Here is a 26,247-nt window from a genome sequence, read left to right as displayed (position 1 = left end):
TATTTTCTTAGCACTAAGTGCAAATAGAAGGCTATTTTAGATTTTAGAAATGCTGTAAATAGCGATAGATGTAAATACTAGTTATATGCAATTTATACTTATTGCAAATAAAGGCAGATACCATTTTCACCTCAGTGTATTGTAGTATATTATAAAACATTATGCAATAACAACATATTCAGTGCTGCCTCATTTGGCTATTACTTGTCCCTCTCCCTAAAGCCCTCCCCTTGTAACGATCACCAGCTAGAGCTGCCCTTGTGAGCCACCAGAGGGCAGTCCACATCAGACTATCATATTAACTCACTAACTACATTTCCCATAACTCACTGCCCGGACTCATCATCACTTATCACTGATCACATTCACCTGTACCTCATTCACTGATTGCATTCACCTGTCTCATCATCCTGTTAGTCTGTCTATATATACCTTGTTCATTCATTCACTCACCGCGAAGTCTTGTTAAGTGTTACACTGCCATTCTGAGTGTTTCCCTGGTTGTCTTGTTTTTGGATATCTTGCCCTGTTTCCTGGATTACTCTCTTGCCTCTGGTCCCTGGATTACTCTCTTGCCTCTGGTCCCTGCCTGGTTTGTTTGTTTGTTTGTTTCTTTGTTTTGGACTGCTTTCCTGTGTATGACCCTAGCCTGTATGTTGGATTACGCCTCTGGATTGCCCCACAAAATAAAGCTGCATTTGGATCTCCTACTTCGTGTCTCTGAGCAGTACGTGACAGAAGACTTCGCCACACTTCAGATCCAGCAGCTGTGACCTCCTGTAATACAGCAGTACGGATCTCACCTGATCTTCCCAGCATGAGCCGGGAGTTCGCTGGACAGATCGCGGCCTTAGCCCTGGATAGCCTCGATCTGTTCCAGTACACCTGGGGGTTTTTTCCTCTCGCTGCCTCTTGCTCTCTGGGTGACGAGGCTATTAAGTTATGTTACCGGCTGGGGGCTAAGGAGGTCGACCCGAGGGAGCTCCCCGATCTCTCTGGTCTGGATTGGAGAGAGGCACTCTCCAGATGTCTGGAGAGCTTCCTTCCGTGGCACCCCCGTCCAGCCGAGCCTGCACTTCACGCCAGTCCAGCCGAGCCTGCACTTCACGCCAGATCTGCCGAAGCCAAGACAGCAAGCGACATGCCAGCCAAGCTAGAGCCCTCTTCACCGCTGGTCCCGTCCAGCACAGAGCCTTCACTGCTGGTCCCGTCCAGCACAGAGCCTTCACTGCTGGTCCCGTCCAGCTCAGAGCCCTCTTCGCCGCTGGTCCCGCCCAGCTCAGAGCCCTCTTCGCCGCTGGTTCAGTCCAGCTCAAAGCCTTCTTCATCGCTGGTCCTAACCAGCTCAGAGTCCTCTTCGCCGCTGGTCCTACCCAGCTCAAAGCCCTCGCCGCCGCTGGTCCCGTCAAGCTCAGAGTGCGCTTCTGCTGATCCAGAGACTGTTCACGTCGCTTCTGCTGATCCAGAGACTGTTCACGTTGCTTCTACTGATCCAGAGACTGTTCACGTCACTTCTGCCGATCCAGAGAGTGAGCTTCACGTCACTTCTGCTGATCCAGAGACTGTTCACGTCACTTCTGCCGATCCAGAGACTGAGCTTCACGTCACTTCTGCCGATCCAGAGAGTGAGCTTCACGTCACTTCTGCCGATCCAGAGACTGAGCTTCACGTCACTTCTGCCGATCCAGAGACTGAGCTTCACGTCACTTCTGCCGATCCAGAGACTGAGCTTCACGTCACTTCTGCCGATCCAGAGACTGAGCTTCACGTCACTTCTGCCGATCCAGAGACTGAGCTTCACGTCACTTCTGCCGATCCAGAGACTGAGCTTCACGTCACTTCTGCCGATCCAGAGACTGAGCTTCACGTCACTTCTGCCGATCCAGAGACTGAGCTTCACGTCACTTCTGCCGATCCAGAGACTGAGCTTCACGTCACTTCTGCCGATCCAGAGACTGAGCTTCACGTCACGTCCGCCCGTCAAGTGTCTCGTCCCGCCGAGACTGAATCTGTTCCTGAGCCTGAAACTGATCCGGATACTGAGCTTGAATCTGTTCCTCTTCCTCTTTCTGCGCCTGTGTCTACAGACAAGATGGCCGACTCCACGCCTGTGTCTTCGGACAAGATGGCCGACTCCACGCCTGTGTCTTCGGACAAGATGGCCGACTCCACGCCTGTGTCTTCGGACAAGATGGCCGACTCCACGCCTGTGTCTTCGGACAAGATGGCCGACTCCACGCCTGTGTCTTCGGACAAGATGGCCGACTCCACGCCTGTGTCTTCGGACAAGATGGCCGACTCCACGCCTGTGTCTTCGGACAAGATGGCCGACTCCACGCCTGTGTCTTCGGACAAGATGGCCGACTCCACGCCTGTGTCTTCGGACAAGATGGCCGACTCCACGCCTGTGTATTCGGACAAGATGGCCGACTCCACGCCTGTGTCTCCGGACACGATGACCTCCGCCACCGAACCAGTGTCTCAGGACGAGATGGTCTCCACCGAGCCAGTTTCTATGGACAAGATGGCCGCTGACACGTCTGTTCCTGAGCCGGAGCCAGTGTCTGTTCCTGAGCCGGAGCCAGTGTCTGTTCCTGAGCCGGAGCCAGTGTCTGTTCCTGAGCCGGAGCCAGTGTCTGTTCCTGAGCCGGAGCCAGTGTCTGTTCCTGAGCCGGAGCCAGTGTCTGTTCCTGAGCCGGAGCCAGTGTCTGTTCCTGAGCCGGAGCCAGTGTCTGTTCCTGAGCCGGAGCCAGTGTCTGTTCCTGAGCCGGAGCCGGTCGTCTCCGCCCTGGCCGCCCGATGGACGGTCGTCTCCGCCCTGGCCGCCCGATGGACGGTCGTCTCCGCCCTGGCCGCCCGATGGACGGTCGTCTCCGCCCTGGCCGCCCGATGGACGGTCGTCTCCGCCCTGGCCGCCCGATGGACGGTCGTCTCCGCCCTGGCCGCCCGATGGACGGTCGTCTCCGCCCTGGCCGCCCGATGGACGGTCGTCTCCGCCCTGGCCGCCCGATGGACGGTCGTCTCCGCCCTGGCCGCCCGATGGACGGTCGTCTCCGCCCTGGCCGCCCGATGGACGGTCGTCTCCGCCCTGGCCGCCCGATGGACGGTCGTCTCCGCCCTGGCCGCCCGATGGACGGTCGTCTCCGCCCGATGGACGGTCGTCTCCGCCCGATGGACGGTCGTCTCCGCCCGATGGACGGTCGTCTCCGCCCGATGGACGGTCGTCTCCGCCCTGGCCGCCCGATGGACTGCCTGCTCCGTCCTGGCCGCCCGATGGACTGCCTGCTCCGTCCTGGCCTCCCGTATTACCACAGTCTCAAGGTCCTCTTCCGCTCCACGGACCTGGCCCTCCATCCCGCCCCCGGATCCGCCTCCGGGCCACCTCCCACCTGGACAGTTTTGGAGCGTCTGGAAGCCGCTCTTTGGGGAGGGGCTATGTAACGATCACCAGCTAGAGCTGCCCTTGTGAGCCACCAGAGGGCAGTCCACATCAGACTATCATATTCACTCACTAACTACATTTCCCATAACTCACTGCCCGGACTCATCATCACTTATCACTGATTGCATTCACCTGTCTCATCATCCTGTTAGTCTGTCTATATATACCTTGTTCATTCATTCACTCACCGCGAAGTCTTGTTAAGTGTTACACTGCCATTCTGAGCGTTTCCCTGGTTGTCTTGTTTCTTGTTTTTGGATATCTTGCCCTGTTTCCTGGATTACTCTCTTGCCTCTGGTCCCTGGATTACTCTCTTGCCTCTGGTCCCTGCCTGTTTTGTTTGTTTGTTTGTTTCTTTGTTTTGGACTGCTTTCCTGTGTATGACCCTAGCCTGTATGTTGGATTACGCCTCTGGATTGCCCCACAAAATAAAGCTGCATTTGGATCTCCTACTTCGTGTCTCTGAGCAGTACGTGACACCCCTATACACCTACCCCTAACCATACTGAATTTGCTGATCAGTAAAGGTGTCCTCGAAGGTCCAAAAAAGGGAGTCATGGTTTTGAGCATGATAAAATGAGCTGTACTTGTCACGGTTGATGTGGACACCACATCCAATTTCAATTCTAGGCCAATTAAATACCCGCTAAAGCCGCTATTTCCCACTATCGAATGCCCATAAGGCATTTTATTTCCACTTGTCTAAATATATTTCCATTTTTCGAATATCATCTTTTTTTATGTAAAATAAACACCTCTCCAAGCTGATATGTGATGGGAAAAGGGAGAAGAATGAGTTCAGAAAAAGGTCAGTCACGTCAAAAACTAATGCCAACCACTGATCTCTCCACACTGTTATCATATGTTTTTTGTTTTTTTTGTAATTTTGTCTTGCTCAATCAGACAACGGTGGGCGAAGTCAGTGTAAATAGCTTCTGCTAACAAGATAAGCTATTCATAAAAAAAATAAAAAAATAAAAAATCCCTGAAAAATGTATTTGAATGTGTTCAAAATAACAAGTTATTGCCCTTTATCTTGCCCACAAATAAAATCTAGTAGGCTAAAGTAGCTAAAGGCTAAAGTTCTAGTAGAAAAGTTTTTTCTTCGCGTTTTTCGCATTCAGATGGCAACGGAGTCAAAACGATCCACGTTCACGCGGATCCGCAAAAACGACTAAAAACGCTGTATTATGCATGTCAGGCCAGTAGTTGGCGATGTCACTTTGTAAAGAAACAACACTCACCTATTGAATGAACACGTAATACTCATGCGCATGACGTCACATTATTCACGTATTTGTTGCTTACACATAGACGATAACTATAGTTTTTTTGGTTTAAATTCTGTTTGAAACCAGATTTCACAAGTTTGTGGTTTCAGGTCCCCAAAACATAAATGAATGGCAAAATGCATAAGTTTTTTTTTTTTTTTTGAAAGTGGTGTCATGTAAACGGCTCCTTAATCTCAAATAAAACACCCCCAAAATATTGCACTCAAATTAACTTTTGCCATTTCAGTTATTTTCATTAAGCATTATAGTATATTTGAATATTTGAAATCAGAAGTATCATTATAGTTATATAAGTATTAGGATTTGTTTGTATTGTAACATTATTTTCATAAAAATTAAGCACATTTATTATTTCATCTGTAATGCATTTGGTTTTATTTTTGGAGTTTGTTATAATTCTCATTCTCAAAAATGATTATCATTAGATTCTCATTAGTCATTTTTACTGCATTACAGTAAAAACTAATTAATACAATAATTTTTCTTACAACATTTGCTACCATGGTCAATTATACTGGCCTTAAAAGCAGGCTTCATTGCATTTTTGCATATAATTTCATATATATATGACCTGGAAATGTTTGTGACAGGTTTTATTCACAGTATCTAAAACATCATGGCACCAAGAAAGCAGCTTTTCGTTCATTCAAGTGTATTTTCATTATTTGTTGTTTTTAATCTGCTCATACGACTGCTCATAGAACATACGGTCAAAAGTTAAGACAGGAGATGAAAATATTTAGCACATTCCAGTGGTGGGTATGTTTGGAATGGATGAGTCAGGCTAACAGAGTCTCCATGAGGAGTTACTCCTCTGTTTACACGAGTGAGTTTCTCAAATCACTGTGGGATAACAAATTGCTTAACCATCTTTCATTTAAGTAGTAAGTTTAATTGGTAGTTTATAAACTATAGTTACTTTTTCATTAATCTTGATCTCACTGCATTCCACCTACAACATCTCACAAAGTCACAAGTAAACGTCTCTCTAGTAAAGTTTTTCTGTGTCCCACCAAAACGTCTCTCAGCTGTGACTAGGTTGTGATTAGATTGTATTTTTATGTATATGCAATAAGGAATAAACAACGTAGAGCTGGCTGACATCACAGACTCCACCCACCTCATCTCCTTCCTCTGAGTGCTGTGAGAGCTGGTCGTGGTCAATGATCTCCGCCTCGTCCTCCGTAGGCCCGTTCCCGACCCGGACGCCACCGAATTTCTGCGTGCCCTGTTGGGTGAGTCCGGTGGGTGAGCTGGTGCCTGTCTGCTCTAAAGTTTCTAGATTCTCTGCAGGTCTTGCCTCCCTCATCTGGGACTAAATACAAACAAGGTCTGTGTGGCTATCAGCATGCCATGGGCCGCCAGAGTGTTTGCTGTGTCTGGTACGGCTGTTTGGGGCACCTACCAAACATGATGGAGCTATACCTGTCAATCACACAGCAGCCGGCCCTCACAAAAGGTTCCTAAAAAAGCAGGTTAGCCTAAGGTTCAGCTAATTGCATTTAACATACATTTAAACTAGAATCCTTTGTTCTTTTAATTCAAATTAACATGCATTTAAGTGTCTGAAAACATTACATACAGTTCACACTTATAGGGATAGTTTAATTCTGTCATCATTTACTCACCCTCAAGTTGTTTCAAACCTGAATGAATTTATTTCTTCTGCTGAACACAAAAGAAGATATTTTGAAGAATGTCGGTAACCAGACAGTTGATGGACCCCATTGACTTGCATATTATTTAAAAAAAAAACTATGGAAATATGGGGCCCATCAACTGTTTGGTTACCGACATTCTTCAAAATATCTTCTTTTATGTTCAGCAGAAGAAATAAATTAATTCAGGTTTCGATTAACTTGAGGGTGAGAAAATAATAACAGTATTTTCAGTTTTGGGTGAACCTTTAAGCCTATCCTTTTAAAATATATAGTGCATGCATAATTATTAGGCAAGTCGATGTTCTGATCATGTTTTTTTTTTTTCAAGCACATTTTACTCAATTCAAAACCACATCAATCTTAATAACTACTGTTAATTTAGTATATAATAATTTATAAGTATTACATAATTGTAAACAAGGGCTGGAATTGAAGGGGAAAAAACACCTTATTTTCAGTTGGTTAGTTAGCAGGTTTTCTTTTACGGGTAAAATGGGCCAAAAGAAAATATTTAACTCACACTGAAAAGCCCGAAATAGAATAGAATAAAAAAGAGCATCATAAATTATATCAAAAGTTGACTGGTAAAAAATCCACACTTTTGGCTGCCATATTTGAAATCTCGGGGGTATTTTTTGTACTTTTAGGGTGGATTTGCAATATTTGGATGGTATACAATATATCAATCCAGCTGAATTCAATAGATTTCACCCCATTAGAACAAGAACGGATTCTAGTTCAACATTATGATGGATAAATTTAAGTCTTATTAAGTTTTACTAAAAAACTGTAGAAAATTCTCTGTGCATTATGGTAAAGAGATAAATATATCCTTCCACATTAATCCTACAAATATAGCTATTTTGCTAAAATAATAATATCATCATCAATAATCAAGTATTTTATCATTTTGAAAAAATCTGTACTCTCAGCGCTAAAACGGTTCTTTGAATGGAAATGATCTGTGACCTGTTTTCTTTTTCTTAGTTATCCTACACAATCTTCCACCTGCTGTAAATTCTTCAAGCATGGTAGGTGCCCCATAGGGCCAAACCAGAGTTGACCCTTCCTTCACAATCTCATGTGATCCTATCTACAGATGAAAAAAACATGCACAATTCTACTGACATACACTGTCATTCAAAAGTTTGGGATCGTACGACTTTTTAAATGTTTTTAATGTTCTTTTATGCTCACCAAGGCTGCATTCATTTGATTAATGATACAAAAAAAACAGTAATATTGTGAAATATTATTACACATTTAAACAACTGTTTTCTATTTGAATACATTATAAAATGTAATTTATTCCTGTGATCAAAGCTGAATTTTCAGCATCATCATTACTCACATGATCCTTCAGAAATAATTTTAATATGCTGATTTGCTGCTCAAGAAACATTTATTATTATTATCAGTGTTGAAAACAGTTGTGTACATTTTTTTTTTCAGGATACTTAGATTAGATTTTTTTTCTGAAATAGAAATATTTTGTAACAAAATTTTGGGGTCAGTACAAATGTTTTTTTTTTTTTGGAAATAAATTAATGTTTATTCAGCATTAAAATGAATCAAAAGCAACAGTAAAGACATTTACAATGTTACAAAAGATTATTTTTAAAATAAATGCTGTTCTTTTTACTTTCTATTCATCAAAGAATCCTGAAAAAAAAAAACAAACAGTTTTCACCAATGATAACCAGAAATGTTTCCTGAGCAGCAAATCATCATACTAGAATGATTTCTGAAGGATCATGTGACACTGAAGACTGGAGTAATGATGCTGAAAATTCAACTTTGCATCCCTGCAATAAATTAGACTTTAAAATATATTCAAATAGAAAATATAGATAATATGTCACTATATTACTGTTTTTTACTGAATTTTGTATCAAATAAATGCAGCCTTGGTGAGCAGAAGAGACTTCTTTTAAAAAAATCGTACAAATCCCGAACTTTTGAACGGCAGTGAATGTACACACAAACATTCATCTATGAAGAAATTCAGGAAAGGTGTTGTACTTGGCTTTGTCCCATGGCATGCTGTTAAAAAACATCTGAGGAAACACAAAGCTCACAGTCTATAAAACTCCAAACCCCAGTACCAGAGGACTGTGTGTTCATATACAGTATTTGTCATAGACAAGAAAATAACAAGCATTCCTTTCAACATTCCACTTAACCCTCTACATTGCAAGCAAATCACTTGCATATGGGAGTACATTTTGAGCTAGGCAAATAAATAATAAATTCTTGATTAAGAGGCTAAGAATAAGCGTAGTACAGATATATTTTCATGTGCCTACAGCTGAACGTTTATAGTCTTTACAGTGCAGTTTAGAGTCTTGATATCAGTGGATATGCTCTATATTTGACACTTTTTTTAAGGTGTCTTTGTTACAGTGTAATTATACATTTAAGTACTGTGTAATATTAATTAAATACATGTACTTACTATAGGATTAGGTTTAGGGTTGGTTGAATTTATAGTTATTATATAGTAACTACATGTAATGTGTAAGAAGGACACTGTAAAATAAAGTGTTACCAAATTAGTAGTAGTATTTTATTTGTAGTATTGTTATTTTTTATAGAAACACCTAATGACAAATTATGTGTTAATCATCACTCCCAGCCCATAATTTCTACCATAAAAAAAAAAAAAATATATATATATATATATCAAATAATATTGCATCTTTGTAAAAATATGTGCTATTTTATGAAGAGAAGCATATTTCAAGTCATTTATACAAAAATCATTCATCATTCATCTGTATTTATATAAAGTCTGGCAAGTAAAAATGTAATAGCCAATGGCGATTCTAATGGCAAGGTATGCACATCATGTCCTCTTATTTAATGACATAAAATAAAACAGAAAAAGGAATTTTGGCTGGTTTTGGTTAGAGAAAATAAACATACCAGGTGCTTCCTCCACAGGTACTGACGGCGCAGGACCAAAGTCTTCACCACCAGCATGCATGGCACACACGCCAAAGCTATCACCACCAACAGAGACTGAATCCCCGCCTATGCACACATAGAAAGAGATCCCCCAATCATTCAACCAGAACTCTATCCTGTTCTAACCACAATTCTCTCTATCTACAACCATTGTTTTATGTAAATGTGGGCGTTACCTGCCCTCTGTACAGAGGTTTGTTGGTGGGGTCATTGTAGTTGAAAAGAAACATATTGATGAAGGCTATCAGTAGACTGGGAGCGTCTTTAGAGATTGCTGCATCGTAAGCAATCCACTTGTAAAAGATGAGCAGGGCCAGATAACCGAACAGACTGCTCATGAACACAATCTCAGGGATGAAACCCAGGAAAATGTTCAGAGGTTTCTTAAAGTACCTGTGAGACACATGGGGAAAAAAAGCTGCAGTTAGAGCAGTAGATAAAACTCTAGTGGCCCTATTTCAACGCTTCTAAGCGCATGGTCTAAAGCGCACGGGGCAAGCGAGAGCGTGTCCGAATCCACTTTTGCTAGTTAAACGACGGGAAAAATGGTCGGCGTGCCCGGCGCATGGTCTAAAAGGGTTGTCCCTATTCTCTTAATGAGTGATGGGTGTGTTTTGGTCGTAACATGCAAAAAAATCTCATCTCCCTGGGGGAATTTGCAAGCGGAAAAACTGAATGCTTCTCTAGCGAGGAAATGGATCTGCTCGTGCGCAAGGTTAAAGCGCGCAAGTAGACCATCTATGGGACAAAGTGTTCGTGCGTTGTGGACCCGCCTATAGGCGCGCTCATTACTAACGTGCTTTTTAAATAACAAAAAAAATATTGCTCCATTGACTTTAGACCAGGTTTAAGTTGGTCAATGGCGCAGTCTATTTCAGTTAGACTGAAATACACTCACCTAAAGGATTATTAGGAACACCATACTAATACTGTGTTTGACCCCCTTTCGCCTTCAGAACTGCCTTAATTCTACGTGGCATTGATTCAACAAGGTGCTGAAAGCATTCTTTAGAAATGTTGGCCCATATTGATAGGATAGCATCTTGCAGTTGATGGAGATTTGTGGGATGCACATCCAGGGCACGAAGCTCCCGTTCCACCACATCCCAAAGATGCTCTATTGGGTTGAGATCTGGTGACTGTGGGGGCCATTTTAGTACAGTGAACTCATTGTCATGTTCAAGAAACCAATTTGAAATGATTCAAGCTTTGTGACATGGTGCATTATCCTGCTGGAAGTAGCCATCAGAGGATGGGTACATGCATGGTGGTCATAAAGGGATGGACATGGTCAGAAACAATGCTCAGGTAGGCCGTGGCATTTAAACGATGCCCAATTGGCACTAAGGGGCCTAAAGTGTGCCAAGAAAACATCCCCCACACCATTACACCACCACCACCAGCCTGCACAGTGGTAACAAGGCATGATGGATCCATGTTCTCATTCTGTTTACGCCAAATTCTGACTTTACCATCTGAATGTCTCAACAGAAATCGAGACGCAACATTTTTCCAGTCTTCAACTGTCCAATTTTGGTGAGCTCGTGCAAATTGTAGCCTCTTTTTCCTATTTGTAGTGGAGATGAGTGGTACCCGGTGGGGTCTTCTGCTGTTGTAGCCCATCCGCCTCAAGGCTGTGCGTGTTGTGGCTTCACAAATGTTTTGCTGCATACCTCGGTTGTAACGAGTGGTTATTTCAGTCAAAGTTGCTCTTCTATCAGCTTGAATCAGTCGGCCCATTCTCCTCTGACCTCTAGCATCAACAAGGCATTTTCGCCCACAGGACTGCCGCATACTGGATGTTTTTTCCCTTTTCACACCATTCTTTGTAAACCCTAGAAATGGTTGTGCGTGAAAATCCTAGTAACTGAGCAGATTGTGAAATACTCAGACCGGCCCGTCTGGCACCAACAACCATGCCACGCTCAAAATTGCTTAAATCACCTTTCTTTCCCATTCTGACATTCAGTTTGGAGTTCAGGAGATTGTCTTGACCAGGACCACACCCCTAAATGCATTGAAGCAACTGCCATGTGATTGGTTGATTAGATAATTGCATTAATGAGAAATTGAACAGGTGTTCCTAATAATCCTTTAGGTGAGTGTAGATAGACAATGCGCCAGTTAGACAATGCGCCTGAACACAACTCGTTTTCAGACCAGCACGCCCATGGGCGCACAAATGGGTGCAAATGCATTTACTATTTAAACAATATAGCAGCACGTGGAAATGATAACTGCGTCGGGCTGAAACTAGCAAAAAACACTTGCGTCGCACCTTGGCACACACACACATACATACATTTGGACACACACTTACAGGTGATTGAAGAGAGACAGCGAGACTCCAAACAACATGTGAATTACACCCAGGATTATAGACATCTTCATCTTAAACGAGTTCAGGAACGTCAGCTTATTTGAGGCAATATTCCAGATCTAACAGAGGAACATTAGTGGAACAGCATTATACCAGCATCTCTGTAGTTCACACACAATTTGTTGAAGATAAATGCTTCATTTTACAATTGAGTTTTAAAGATAGCTATTAGGAAACTGCATTTTGAAAATGTTTGATACTAGAGATAAACTACAGGGTAAAAGTACACAGGAAGAGAAGGTCTCGTTTGTGCTATTTGATTTATTGATCGTTACATGCACATGTTAAAAAAAAGTTTAAAATTTATTTCCAGCCATTTTCCCTCTGATTTATTCATTATTTCCACATGTGACTTTTCAAATGAACACTCCTGGTGAACACTGTATTTCTTCATATCACGATTCGAAATACTGAATATTTTGCAGAAAAAAATAAACATTGTAGTGTCAGGTTTTTCCAATATTGTGCAGCCTTAAAATCTGTGTGTCTATTGCAGTGGTTCCCAAACCTGTCCTGAAGGCACCCCAACACTGCACGTTTTCTTTGTCTCCCTAATCAAACACACCTGCTTCAACTCATCAGCTCATTATCACATGGGTTAATGAGCTGATGAGTTGAATCAGGTGTGTTTGATTAGGGAGACAAAGAAAATGTGCAGCGTTGGGGTGCCTTCAGGACAGGTTTGGGAACCACTGGTCTATTGTATGCATGTGTTTTTGTGTGATGCGGCACATACCGGGTCAATGCCCAGAGGATACGGGCCACCAAACACACCAGGAACAGTAGGGTTTAACTGAAGAACTGAGTTACTATCCAGAGTCTCAAATCTACAAACAAACACACACCGTACAGACAGAAACAGAAGAATCTCACATTTTTGAATTTTGTCATTAGTTTCATTCTAAATTCAAAATATATTATTTTTAAACTGTTTCACCGATTTAATGCTGTAAACTTACGTCCAGTTTCCCTTAGGGAAAAACATGGGCCGCACACTCCAGCCAGAGCCGAACATGTTGATGGACTTGGAAAAGCAGTCATTATAAATCAACCCGGTGTAGACTGAGAATATCCCCATCAGAAGAACGATATAACGACCTGCAAATATCATGTTAAACATCTATTCACACACACACACACACACACACACACACACACACACACACAGACAAACACACACAAGACGTGAGACGAAAGAAAGAGATTTATAATATTAGTATATGACTAATTAGTTCCTTAACTACCTTAGTTAACATGAACTAAGAATGAACAATACTTCATCAGCATTTATTAATATTAGTTAATATTAATTTCAACATTTACTAATACGTTATTAAAATCAAAGGTTATATTTGTTACAAAGGTACATATATAATGTTAACTAATGAACCTTATTGTAAAGTGTTACCAAAATATTCATACAAATTCAGCATCTCTGAATATGGCTTTATGATTACACTATGATATATTGCTATATTATATAATTGTATGTTAAATACATTGAAACAGAAAGTTAGTTCTGGATATACTGAAAGGCTTGTCATTTTAAAATGTGAATGCAAAAATGTCAATTTTAAATCCATTAAAAGATCATTATTAACATACACTAACAACTCCATTTGATTTCGACTCCAAATTTGATATAATCCATCTTTAATGTAAGAATTACTGAGAAGCTGAGACCTCATTGTCACTCTTCTGAGCAAGCAGACGGGTCTCTCTGATGACAAGGTAAAGAGCTGCACATGTCATCAGCACGCCATGACCCATGTCCCCAAACATGACAGCAAACAGGAATGGGAATGTAATGATTGTGTATGGCGCTGCAAGAAACAAAAGAGAAACAATCCAATCATACAAATGTTAAAAAAAAAACATCATTTATTGCGGGAGAAAAAGTGGACAGCAGTTTGCTAAACTAAATGGTAAAGCTCTGGTTATTTACAAAATATCATAAAGTTTTTTTTTTGTAAAATCTAACAATTCCTTTATAAATGCATACGAATTACCTGGGTTGATCTCTCGGTAGGTTCCGATGCCGTAAGCATCCACAATGTTTTGGAACCCTGAGGTGAACTTGTTGGTCTTGTTGAAAGTTGGTGGAGTCTGTTTGGTCTGCATTCGGTTTAAGATGGAGGGAACTGTGGAGCCACTCCGTTCCTACAAGAGTAAAATTGTGAGTAAATTTGTATTATTAGTGAGATATTACCTTTTCAATGTACACTGCCAATAACATCTACTCATTCTTTATTAGCAATATTTCCACATTTAAGTATAATAGTAAAAAAGTGATGTAAACTATGAAATAACACAAATGGAAATACAATCAACTTCATGAGTCTCATGATCATGACTTGTTTTAGCATAAGCCTGTAGATTTACAGGTTTTTAATATCATAAGAAAAGTATTTATGCTGTCCGAGCTTTTGACTAGAAGTGAATATGCAAAGCATATTGTTTTCTTGCTTTCATTAGGATTGAATGACTAAAATAAATCATATCTCAGTGGTCGAAATCATCATGAATGAATAATACTCACTGTTCCCCTCCGCAGAGCGAATTGAATGGAATCGAGGTCAGAAACGGGGCACCAGACCTCAGCGATCAAACATTTCTGAGTAACATCGATATTACAGAGGTTCAAAGTGTGATAAATGGCCTTCATCTTCCTCACTTTGATGAACCACACACGTATGGTTTTCGCAGCGGCCTGCAAAACCCTCTGCCGGTGGTCTTCTGTTTGATTCAGTACCTATATGATTGATTGAACACAGCAAACACTGTATGATTAGGGCATTTAATGCTATTTTTGCATGAATTTAAAGGTAATCAACAAAATTGAGTTGAGACAAAGAGAACCACAGTTGGACTGTGGCATACCATCTGGAGGTCATCAATGCGGGTGTTGACACCCGCTGCCATTTCTTTCCTCTCCTGAGGGGTTTCAGGGCAAGGGTACAGAGATGCACGGAACCTGGCGACCAGTTTAAAATGTTTGATTACTTTTGGATAAAATGATCAAAATAATTCAGAAAAGACCCTGCTACATACCCTTCACAGATCTTCTTCACTCTGTTCTTCAGCTGGTCTCCTTGGAAGAAGATGATAAACACGGATTTGTGCACCTGATCACCCTGTGACAAACAAAGACCCATGACTTGATCAATATTTTATCACACTTTTAAATAAAATGTCAAATGCAGACACCCTGACTGACTTAATCACTAAATAATTCACAATAAGAATAGAGACTGACTGTTGTGGGGTCCTCAAGAGGGTCCTCAATCTCTGCCTGACGTAAAAAGACATTTCCACGGCAGACTCTCCACAGCATCCTTTCAAACGTGGGGATTCTCTCACGGTTTATAACCCCAGCCACAAACCTACAGGGTAAACAAACCTGTATTATCAGCAGAGTACTTACTAAAGTCAATGCAAATCTGTTTAAAAAAACTCTGATTCTGAATTCTCTTCTAATAATACATTACGAAAGACATATTGTGCGCATATTGTGATCTTTTTGAATAGATAAAAGCTCTGATAAACATAAAGGCTTGCCCACAACTGTACAAGAGTACAGTTACATGAGTACATGAGTAGGTAGCCTACATGAGTAGGTAGCCTATGCACCAATTCCATTTTTTTTCTTTTACAGTAATTCCAGTGAAAATCAGTTTTTAAAATCCTAAACCCACTATCATAATTTTTTTTAAATATGTTCTAAAAAATGAAATCTTAATTCCAAACAATAAAAGTTAATTCTTATGAACTCTGCAGTGACCAAATTATTAAACAGCAACAGAAAACATTGAACAGAAAGAAAATTAAATCATTATTCACTGAAAATATCTCCCCCAAAATTCTCAAATTCCATTAATGATGTTTTATTAACAAAGTTCGGGAGGAGCACGTTCAGATAATTAACACAAGTGGAGAGCACACAGCAATCAATGGTAAGAGGTATATACACATTATACCTATACGGGGGGGGGGGGGGGGGGGGGGGGGGGGGGGGGGGGGGGTACTCTGGGTTCAGGCCGAACGGTTGTAAAAATTGCATGACAAAAGAGAACCAAAAATGAGAACAATATTTCTCAGCAACACAACTACAGTAGGAGCATGCAGGAGTAAAGATAATCATAGAAAACAACCACATTAAACAGATGATAACCAACAAACTCAGAGTGCAAACTAAGGGCTAGCTATATATACAGGGAACAAACAAAAGAAACTAAACGAGACACAGGTGCAAATCATAGGTAACCATAGAAACTAAGGGACATAATCAATAACCTAGGAAACAGAAACTACATTTACATTTACATTTATTCATTTAGCAGACGCTTTTATCCAAAGCGACTTACAAATGAGAACAATAGAAGCAGTTAAACTAACAGTAGGACAACACTATGCAAGTGCTATGACCCTTCTCAGTTTAATCTAACGCTGTAAATGTAAATTTTTTATTTTTTTTAGGAGAACTAGGAGAAACAGGGGTTTTGTCTCAATCAATTCCCAAGCTTCCGGCGACATGACAACGTCCTCATTGTACAACATCACAACTGGTATTTATGAACAACAGCAGAACTGATATATTTCTGATATTACTTTTTAATGTTATTTAAAGTACATTATGATACATCATTTTCTATACATGCAACATTTTAGCCATAAATGCATTATAAATGTTAGCTAGATTTTGTTCGTTAACTGTCTAGTGGTGTATCTTTAATCTGAAATATAATTCTATTTTTTATAATTAAAAAAACATCTATCATGTGTCATTATGTGTAGGGAATTGGCTGATGTGATTTATGTTTCGTGCTTCAAAAATTCCGTTAAGGAAACATAATGACTATCGATGCTCACTGGTTTTCACGATGCACTGTGGGACTTTTTAGGGAGCAAACGTTTCAGTGCACTGGTAAATTTTTGTGATTGAGACTCCCTGATCAGTGCCCTGACTACTGAACTAGGGAGCTGATTGAGACTCACTCAGCGACTAACGGAAACAGCACAGAGTATCAAAATAAAAGTCCACATAACATAACATTATACATGTTAATCTATGTCGTTTATTATGTTATTGGCTTAATTTAATAATAATGTATTATTATATAGGCTATAATAATTATATTATAATAAAACGTACATACTTCATATCAGGGATGGGCTATTTCGTTCTGGAGGTCCTGCAGAGTTTAGCTCAACCAACCCTGATAAAAACTCAACTGCCTGCAACTTTCTAGTAATCCTGAAGACCTTGGTTGGCTTGTTCAGGTGTGTTTGATTAGGGTTGGACAGTGGCACTCCAAGGACCGAAATGGCTCATCCCTGCTTAACATTCTAGTATACTTGTATGCATTTTTTTTGTTTTGTTATTAAAATATCAGTTGTTGCAATGGTATCAAAATTGGTATCAAGAATTGTGAAATTGCACTGGAACTCACCCCAGTCGCAGTGGGGCACCTCGGCCAGCCTCACTGGGGTCCAGCAGAGATGACGATTCTTCCAACAGATTAGGATCCTCCATCTAAAAAGAGTCCGGTAGAATTATATGTTAGGGTCAGAGGTGGTTTAGATGTAACATTTCAAAGTGGATTTGAAAGCCCTTTCCACTGTAGTGGACCAAAGGGTTAACTAACACCTCAAAGGGTCTTGAGTTTTTTCAGTTTCTCTCAGTGGATTGCTTTCACATTGCCAGAGAGGACAGGCTTACCTCATCAAAGAACTGCTGGGTACGTCTGAGGATATGCTTGAGTTCGGTCAGCTCTAGAAAGTTCTTCTTCAGGGCCTCTTGATTAGTGTTGATCTCCTTCAGCTCATTCTCCAGCTTCTCAAAGGTTGCCTGGCGATCAAAGATATAAATATAAGTTAAAAACATCAATTGAAAATATTAATATTAATATATAACCAAAGTCTAACATAACCAAGACAGAGTAAAATTACCTCAAGGTCAATCATGTCTCGTGGGAATGGAACTTCAGGATTCTCACCAGTGTCCATAGTTGGAATGTTGGCTTTCTTAATCTCCTTCTCAACAAACCCTGAAGAACATGACACCAGCAGTGATGTATAATAATATTTAACAATTCCTTCTCTTTTATTATTTTTCAGAGGGTGAAGGGTGAATTTTTTTTTACTTGTTTAGTGGTGGATCTTGCCATAAGCAATATAGGCCTTAAGCAGCAGCGTTTTATGGCTGACCCCTTCAAGGTCAAAATTATACTTGTAACAAAGTAGGGTAAAACAGGGCTAAAAGTTAAAGTGTGCTGAGTTAAAGGGCAGGTTTTATTTTATTTTCCTCTAATCTAATCCACTAGATGGAATAAATAATCATTGCACCACTTTCCTAAACATCCATGTTGCAGTATGTGGAAATTTTGGACATGATCAACTATTTCTTCTTCTTTTTTTCTTCTTTTTTTCTAGATTTATGTAGCAAATCATAATCATTAAAATTACCACATACAGCCTCACTGGGCCAGCCTCACTAGAATATGAATTTGAATTTTTAAAAAAAATTTTTTTTTAATATATTTCTGAAGAGTTTTTTTTTATATGATCAATTAATATTGGTGCCCAATGATTAATAATGCTTCTTATTATTATCAATTTTAAAACATTTTTTGTGGCAATTTAATGCTGAATAAATGAATTAATTTTATAATTGTATGCAGCAATGGAGAGCATAAGAGACTTCTTTCAAAAACATTAAAAAAAAAAATCCAAATTAATTATTCCAAACTTTTGACCAGTCATTGTCAGTTATAATGAATTAATTATATGAATTATTTAAATTACAGTACATTTTGATTTTCAGTTCTGTTTATAATTAAATCAACAGTTTTTCAATAACTGAAGAGTATGTAAAAGTATAGTATTTGGAGTAAAAAGCGCCCCTGCTGTCTGGGCGAAATGTACAATAATTAACATGATAATAAATAGCTGGCTGACATTTCCAATTGTTGACACGACATGTTAGATTTAGATGGTTAATATAATTTATTAAGTAGGGTGTCCACAATAGAGATAATGATCATATTTATAATGAAACAATCATATTTAAAAATAGAATATGAATAATTTCATATTAATTCATATCATAGATTCATTTTTAAAGCAGTGCAAGAATCTTTATGAATATATATATATATTTTTTTTTTTTAAATGAACATTTCATGACAAGAGTATTTATTTGCATAAAGTAATTAAATAAAAAATATTTATCAAAATAAACAAAATATGGTAAAAACTTTGCTGAAGTGACTGTATTTTAGATATTATGCAAAACATATTACTTTAGCTAAAGTATTAGTACCAATACTGGGGTGCTTTTACCAAATTGTAACATAAATGTATGAGATGACGAGAATGGTATAAGGACCCCCTCACCATGATTTTTACACAAAACAAACCACTTTTAAGATTTCTTCCCCTTTAAATTCTCAATCAATATTCAATAAAAAGATATAAATATTTTTTCTGCAGTCATACACTATGAGATGAAAAGCACAATGTGTGTCTTTTAGCCACAATATAAAATAATAAATCACAACATATAATGTAACAGCATATAACTAAACATTTATAATTTGATATGTTCATTTTTTCTTACTTTTTTTATATTTTGGTATTTATCTTAAAGGTTCTGTTAGTGATGGTTTAGCGTAGTACACATAAAGCTGTTCTTTCTGTCACACCTGACTTTGTCCACCATTTTAGCCAATCAGAAACGCTCTGCAGCCGTTAAACATTCTCAGGACTCTGGACCGTTACTGGTCTTGGTGTATACAGTATTTGTGTCCATGTGTTGATCCACTCACTGAGCTTCCTGTCCATCTCCTCACAACGTCTCACTTCATTCACAAACTTCCTCTGAAACACGTTCACATCAGGGTTGAGCTGAAAGAAAGAGGTTTGCACTCATTATCAACAGATATGATAGAGGACAAAATATGACAGAGGAGAGAGCAGGAAGAGAGAGAGAAAGCAAACTGTCTCTACTCACATCTCTGAACTGGACCATTCCCAGCTCTCCCAGTTCACTGACACAGCAATAGGCCGCTTCAGACTGGAGGAAGAGCTGGGCCAGAGTCATCTCCTCACTGCGGAACAACTCCCCCATGATGCTGTAGACCACAGGAACTCACACGGATCAGAAATCAATCTCACTGGATACTTCCTGTCAGGAGAACAGAAGGACATTTTATGAATGATACAGACATACAGAAAGCGATGATAGATAGATAGATAGATAGATAGATAGATAGATAGATAGATAGATAGATAGATAGATAGATAGATAGATAGATAGACATAATTACTCCAGTCTTCAGTGTCACATGATCCTTCAGAAATTATTCTAATATTCTGATTTGGTGCTAAATATTTTTTTTTATATGATCAATTAATATTGGTGCCCAATGATTAATAATGATTCTTATTATTATCAAATTTAAAACATTTTTTTGTGGCTTAACATTTTTGTGGAAATCGTGATACATTTCCCCCCAATATTCATGAATAAAGCTCCATGACCAGCACTTATTTAATAAATAAATAAATAACATTTTGTAACATTATAAATATCTTATCACTTTTGAACAATTTAATGCTGAATAAATGAATTAATTTTATAATTTTATGCAGCAATGGAGAGCATAAGAGACTTCTTTCAAAAACATAAAAAAAAAAAATCCAAATTAATTATTCCAAACTTTTGACCAGTCATTGACAGTTATAATGAATCAATTATATGAATTATTTAAATTACATTTTATTTTATTATAATTCTACCTTAATAGATTCAAATGCAGGCTTTCACAAAATTAACTGAACATTTGGCATTTATTTTGATATCCACAAATTGTTTAGCTGACTGAAATAAAGCAATGAAAGTAATGACCATTACACTTTCTCGAATGATTCAGAAACCGAGGCTGCTTCTCTTCTCATAAGAGAATCTCTGGGCTGGGCACAGCATCTCTCGCATCTCAAAGAGCCGATTGGCTGAAAGCTCAGCATCCTTTCTGAATGGCTGATGAACTCAACACCCCTCGCATCTCTAAGAGGTGATTGGCTAAGAGCCTCAACAACGTTCGCATCTCTGCGAGCTGATTGGCTAATGCCTCAACATCTCTCACATCTCTACCGCACTGTCCTTCAGCTCTGAAGGACGCCATTACGCGCTCCTCTATCTATTGCTAACGCTCATTTTTATCAGAGTTTTATCACATTATATAATATACTAACAGATTCCGGCACTTGTGAAACGTCTAATACATGCATATTCATTTGTAAGATGTTCATTTTTGTTTAATAAGGCTACAGTGAATAATTTTGCCATCATCCCAACATTTATTATAAATAGACCAGTTAGAGAAATAACACTCATGTAGTCGCATTTTCAGCTAAATTAAGTAAAACATTAATTCCTAATTGAACAAATTAACGCAAGAATGAAACAGTAAGTTAATATGCTCTGGAACGCAGATTTTACAATTCACTAATAACTAAATGTTTGTATCTGTTTATTCTTTCTCGCGAATATAACATAACATTGTAACCATAATCACAATCAGAGCAGATATTAATATATTTACCAATGCTATGGCAGACAGATTAGATTCAAGCATCACCTTCTCATTCCAGCGACCACAAATTAAATGGTTCATCCACTCATTTATGTCTTGTATACATATAGTGGAAGTGTTAAAAGTGTGTAGAGAAAAAAAAAAATCACAAATATGTAAAAGATAAACGCTCTCACCGTCCTCGATGTCTTCAGAGATCACCTCACCTCTGCGATGATGATCAGACGTGCTACGTGACGTCACGCCTGCTGCTGCTGTCAGGGTCACGTGATTTCCTTTTCTGTGTACATTTATGTATTCCCTTTTGGTTATGAACAATGTTTATACATTTGTTTATTATTAGTATTTTTTTAAAATGTTGGTTGTTCTTATTAACGTGTGCTTCTGCTATTAAAACCAACCCTTGGGAATAAGAGTTGGTATAGCCTTCTTTAGTACATTGTATTGATAAAATAAGAGGTTAAGTGGATAAGATGAATCACCATTACTGAAATTATTTAGGGAACATGATTTGATATCTTAGAAAGACGAAGATTTTTATACTAGCATATGTTTTCTTTTGGATATCTGACATGACATTCCATTAAAAAAGACAAAATGTATAAACATTTATAATATATGTAATCTATATAACATTTGTTAGATAGATCTACGACCTGGGCAAAGCTATTCATTAGCATACACATTCATCAGTTGGTCATGGTGCGGCCCGGTGCGGGACCACACGGGACACACAAATAAATATCTGAAGTCTGCTTTTTTTATTTTTTATGTCATGACAATGCAGACAGGGATAATAATAAGTCTATCATTGAACCCTCGAAAACAGAATCTGCTGATCATTGGTAAAACATCTACTATAATGTAATATTTGTGATTTAAATATTAATATAAATAAACATAATCTAAATATAAATTAATATAATAATATACATAATTTGAACAACTGAAAAGGAAAGTCTAATTAAAGGTATTTTATATTTAGAATAACCAATACTGATGGTTAATGCACAATACATCCAGAAATTATTGTTGTACTGTAACCAGAAATATGTATTAAGAAAATAGGGTTCTTTTTCATTTCATATTAACATTTAAAGGTGCTTTGTAGCCAAAAAAAGAAAAAAATCATACTTTTCTTTACTGCTTTATGGAGCAAAAGAGAGATAGAATTTCTGAGTATTTTCCTTTTGACACTTATGACAGTATGTGTCTAAAAGTTCAATAGTTAGCTCTCTGACTATTTAATTATTTAGCCATATAGTGTTTACGGGAATAGACCTTTCCTCTGTGTGGTCTGATAAAGACTGAATGATGCAGGTTTGTGTGAAACAGCGAAAGGTGAGAGGGCAGACCTCAGAAGAATGTAGCACAGACTCTGTAATGAACCTCTATATATTTAGAGTCAGAAACTACTGAAGAACCAGAGGTGAGAAACGTACAAACGCCTGACAATTCACACTGACCAGCTGAAGCAAGCTGCAAGTCTTTCCTTTGCGTTGCATGGTAACCCTTAAATAAGGCCAAGTATTATGAATTTCATTACTGTTAACTTATAATGTCAAAGCTTTGATATTTTAGAATTTTATTTAGCACCTGGACAATCAAAGCTCTGAAGATAATGAATACCTTCTCTGGCCCTGTTTACACCTGGTATTAAGATGCGTTTTGGATTGCAAATGGACGAGGGAAACACATTCCCATTTACACCTGGTGTTTTAATCAGTCTCTTTTGTCCACTTTCAGCCACTTCTGTTCTGATTTCTTTGAGGGGAGGGTCTATGGGCGGGTAAATGTGTGTGTTTTTTCCAGATATTTCGATCTAATGGATAAAATAAGCTTGCGCAATATATGAACACTAAAGGAGACTCCGGAAAAACATGCAGAGAGCAGCAGCTTTCGTTTCTGCTCTGACAGCCGCAAGACCGCACCGATGTTGGTACTTGGTACGTTTTCCGTCTTCAAACCAAACTTGGGTCTTCAGCCAACAAATTTAAAATCCAGTCTTCCCATAATGTTTACATAATGTGTCTTCTGTGGCTGTTCGAACACATTCGACTACATGAGCGTTTACACTACGAAAGCAATCCGGTCTAATGCGTTTGCGACTAACTCTGGAAATGGTAGAAAGTGGACAAGCTCAAAACGTTTTAATATGTTTTAATACTTCAAAACGCATCTTAATACCAGTTGTAAACAGGGCCTCTGATGTTTAAAGTTTCACTGAGCTCATTTTTGGAGACACTCCAAATCCACAAAACCATTTTTCCATTCCACTGGAAAGGAAATACAGTAATGTTATCATCAATAAATCTTCACTGAATATTACATTATTCTCTCTAAAATAGTATAGCTTTCTATCAGTGTAGCATTCAGCTAGTTTGTTTGCACCATATCTCCCTGCCTTGTTTGTTGTCATAGTTACTAATTTGATTTCATCATCTCATTCAGCTGTGTTCCCGTCATTAACCTGTGTACATAAGTTCTTGTGTTTCATTATTTGGATGTCGGATATTGACTATGGTCGGTTGTGTTTCCTTGCTATTCATTGGGTGTATTCCTGTGATTTAAAGACTGCGTTGAACTTTCCTCTTCCTTGTTGTGCATGTGATTATCATACCGATTTGTGACCATCAGTGAGGGATGAGATGGAATAGTACACTTACTCGCACATGCATACACACGCAGGGCCCACACGCATACAGTAAGAGCTCAAGTTATTTTTGTAAACTCTTCCTTTGGATAGGGTTTTTTTTAACGTGCTGTATGGGAAAAATTGGCTTTTAGGGAACTGAAAAACCCTGCAGGTCTGGATGACATTCCAGCTCTCGCTGTGTCTGTGCCTGTCTAATACTGTTACACTCTCCAGAACCTCATGTTATCTTCACACATATACAGCACTGTCCCAGAGGGAAATTTTATTACTCAAGAGTAAAAGAGCTAAAAGATATTACGAGTTTGGAGTTTGGAATTGTTTCATATAAGTATTACCTTTTTCCTAATTCATCAGGAGGTATAAAATAGACACAGATTAGACAATTGTTGATATACAGTATAATTTACAGCTACAGTTTACAATTATTGCGATTATATATATTTACGTATACACTCACCTAAAGGATTATTAGGAACACCATACTAATACTGTGTTTGATCCCCTTTCGCCTTCAGAACTGCCTTAATTCTACGTGGCATTGATTCAACAAGGTGCTGAAAGCATTCTTTAGAAATGTTGGCCCATATTGATAGGATAGCATCTTGCAGTTGATGGAGATTTGTGGGATGCACATCCAGGGCACGAAGCTCCCGTTCCACCACATCCCAAAGATGCTCTATTGGGTTGAGATCTGGTGACTGTGGGGGCTATTTTAGTACAGTGAACTCATTGTCATGTTCAAGAAACCAATTTGAAATGATTCGAGCTTTGTGACATGGTGCATTATCCTGCTGGAAGTAGCCATCAGAGGATGGGTACATGGTGGTCATAAAGGGATGGACATGGTCAGAAACAATGCTCAGGTAGGCCGTGGCATTTAAACGATGCCCAATTGGCACTAAGGGGCCTAAAGTGTGCCAAGAAAACATCCCCCACACCATTACACCACCACCACCAGCCTGCACAGTGGTAACAAGGCATGATGGATCCATGTTCTCATTCTGTTTACGCCAAATTCTGACTCTACCATCTGAATGTCTCAACAGAAATCGAGACTCATCAGACCAGGCAACATTTTTCCAGTCTTGAACTGTCCAATTTTGGTGAGATCGTGCAAATTGTAGCCTCTTTTTCCTATTTGTAGTGGAGATGAGTGGTACCCGGTGGGGTCTTCTGCTGTTGTAGCCCATCCACCTCAAGGTTGTGCGTGTTGTGGCTTCACAAATGCTTTGCTGCATACCTCGGTTGTAACGAGTGGTTATTTCGGTCAAAGTTGCTCTTCTATCAGCTTGAATCAGTCGGCCCATTCTCCTCTGACCTCTAGCATCAACAAGGCATTTTCGCCCACAGGACTGCCGCATACTGGATGTTTTTCCCTTTTCACACCATTCTTTGTAAACCCTAGAAATGGTTGTGCGTGAAAATCCCAGTAACTGAGCAGATTGTGAAATACTCAGACCGGCCCGTCTGGCACCAACAACCATGCCACGCTCAAAATTGCTTAAATCACTTTTCTTTCCCATTCTGACATTCAGTTTGGAGTTCAGGAGATTGTCTTGACCAGGACCACACCCCTAAATGCACTGAAGCAACTGCCATGTGATTGGTTGATTAGATAATTGCATTAATGAGAAATTGAACAGGTGTTCCTAATAATCCTTTAGGTGAGTGTATATCAAATAGCGATTTGATTTGGCAGAATTTGATAAGAAATATTTGAGTTCACCTAAGACGTACACTTTAATAGTACTTATTACAGAAATAATATACTTAAAAAGGATAAGTGCAAACTGATGTTTTCAGACACTTAATTGCTTGTTATTTACAGTTAAATGAAAATGTATTATAGTTTAAATTTATATTAAATACAATTCTAAAGTTGAATTTTAGAGTGAATTTTTGACCCTTAAGTAGGAATTTCAGAATTATTTCTATTGCCTTTTAAATTAGTGTACTGCCACATGTACTGATGCTGTATGTCGTTTCTGTTGAAATTTGTAAAGAATTGCACTTAACTGTAAACTTCAAATCTAAAAAAGTATATAATTAAAAAAAACTGTACTTAGAGGTTATATAGTATTAATAAGATAAGGCCAGTAAAGAGCCCATAAAGAGCTCTAGAGTACGCTTTCGTGCCTGTTTCTTAACATTAATTTACACCTTTAAGGTACATTTTAAATAATGTTTTAATAACCTTTTGTGGTTATGTACAAGGTTATGTCCTATTATTTCAGGGGTGTAGTATTTGTCATG

The 26,247-nt window shown here is 39.0% G+C and overlaps 1 protein-coding gene across 5 annotated transcripts in view; it reads right to left on the bottom strand.

Annotated features, from left to right (window-relative positions):
• atp6v0a1b (ATPase H+ transporting V0 subunit a1b) overlaps positions 1 to 21,603 on the bottom strand; it is a 41,918-nt gene extending 20,315 nt beyond the window's left edge. The window contains exons 1-18 of one of the 5 annotated variants that reach the window (XR_013820240.1): positions 21,515 to 21,593; positions 19,754 to 19,927; positions 19,569 to 19,647; positions 17,692 to 17,789; positions 17,462 to 17,590; positions 17,193 to 17,275; positions 14,999 to 15,125; positions 14,794 to 14,876; positions 14,623 to 14,716; positions 14,282 to 14,494; positions 13,752 to 13,902; positions 13,426 to 13,565; positions 12,702 to 12,862; positions 12,479 to 12,569; positions 11,683 to 11,801; positions 9,539 to 9,755; positions 9,321 to 9,428; positions 5,842 to 6,049 (exon numbers count right to left, since the gene is read on the bottom strand). Coding sequence is in view for 3 of the 5 variants with exons in the window: in XM_079863810.1 (XP_079719936.1) it covers positions 5,855 to 6,049; positions 9,321 to 9,428; positions 9,539 to 9,755; positions 11,683 to 11,801; positions 12,479 to 12,569; positions 12,702 to 12,862; positions 13,426 to 13,565; positions 13,752 to 13,902; positions 14,282 to 14,494; positions 14,623 to 14,716; positions 14,794 to 14,876; positions 14,999 to 15,125; positions 17,193 to 17,275; positions 17,462 to 17,590; positions 17,692 to 17,789; positions 19,569 to 19,647; positions 19,754 to 19,870 (2,205 nt within the window). In the remaining 2 variants the exon portion in view is untranslated. Of the gene's footprint in view, positions 1 to 5,841; positions 6,050 to 9,320; positions 9,429 to 9,538; positions 9,756 to 11,682; positions 11,802 to 12,478; positions 12,570 to 12,701; positions 12,863 to 13,425; positions 13,566 to 13,751; positions 13,903 to 14,281; positions 14,495 to 14,622; positions 14,717 to 14,793; positions 14,877 to 14,998; positions 15,126 to 17,192; positions 17,276 to 17,461; positions 17,591 to 17,691; positions 17,790 to 19,568; positions 19,648 to 19,753; positions 19,928 to 21,347 lie in introns of all 5 variants that reach the window. The other 4 variants (XR_013820241.1, XM_079863811.1, XM_079863810.1 and 1 more) reach the window with 4 other exon arrangements.
• Positions 21,604 to 26,247: the final 4,644 nt, after the last annotated feature.

The sequence above is a fragment of the Squalius cephalus genome, assembly GCF_949319135.1.
Source record: "Squalius cephalus genome assembly, chromosome: 25".
NCBI classification, from domain to species: Eukaryota; Metazoa; Chordata; class Actinopteri; order Cypriniformes; family Leuciscidae; genus Squalius; species Squalius cephalus.
Note: the sequence above shows the minus strand (reverse complement) of the source record. Positions and strands in the feature narration are given on the sequence as shown.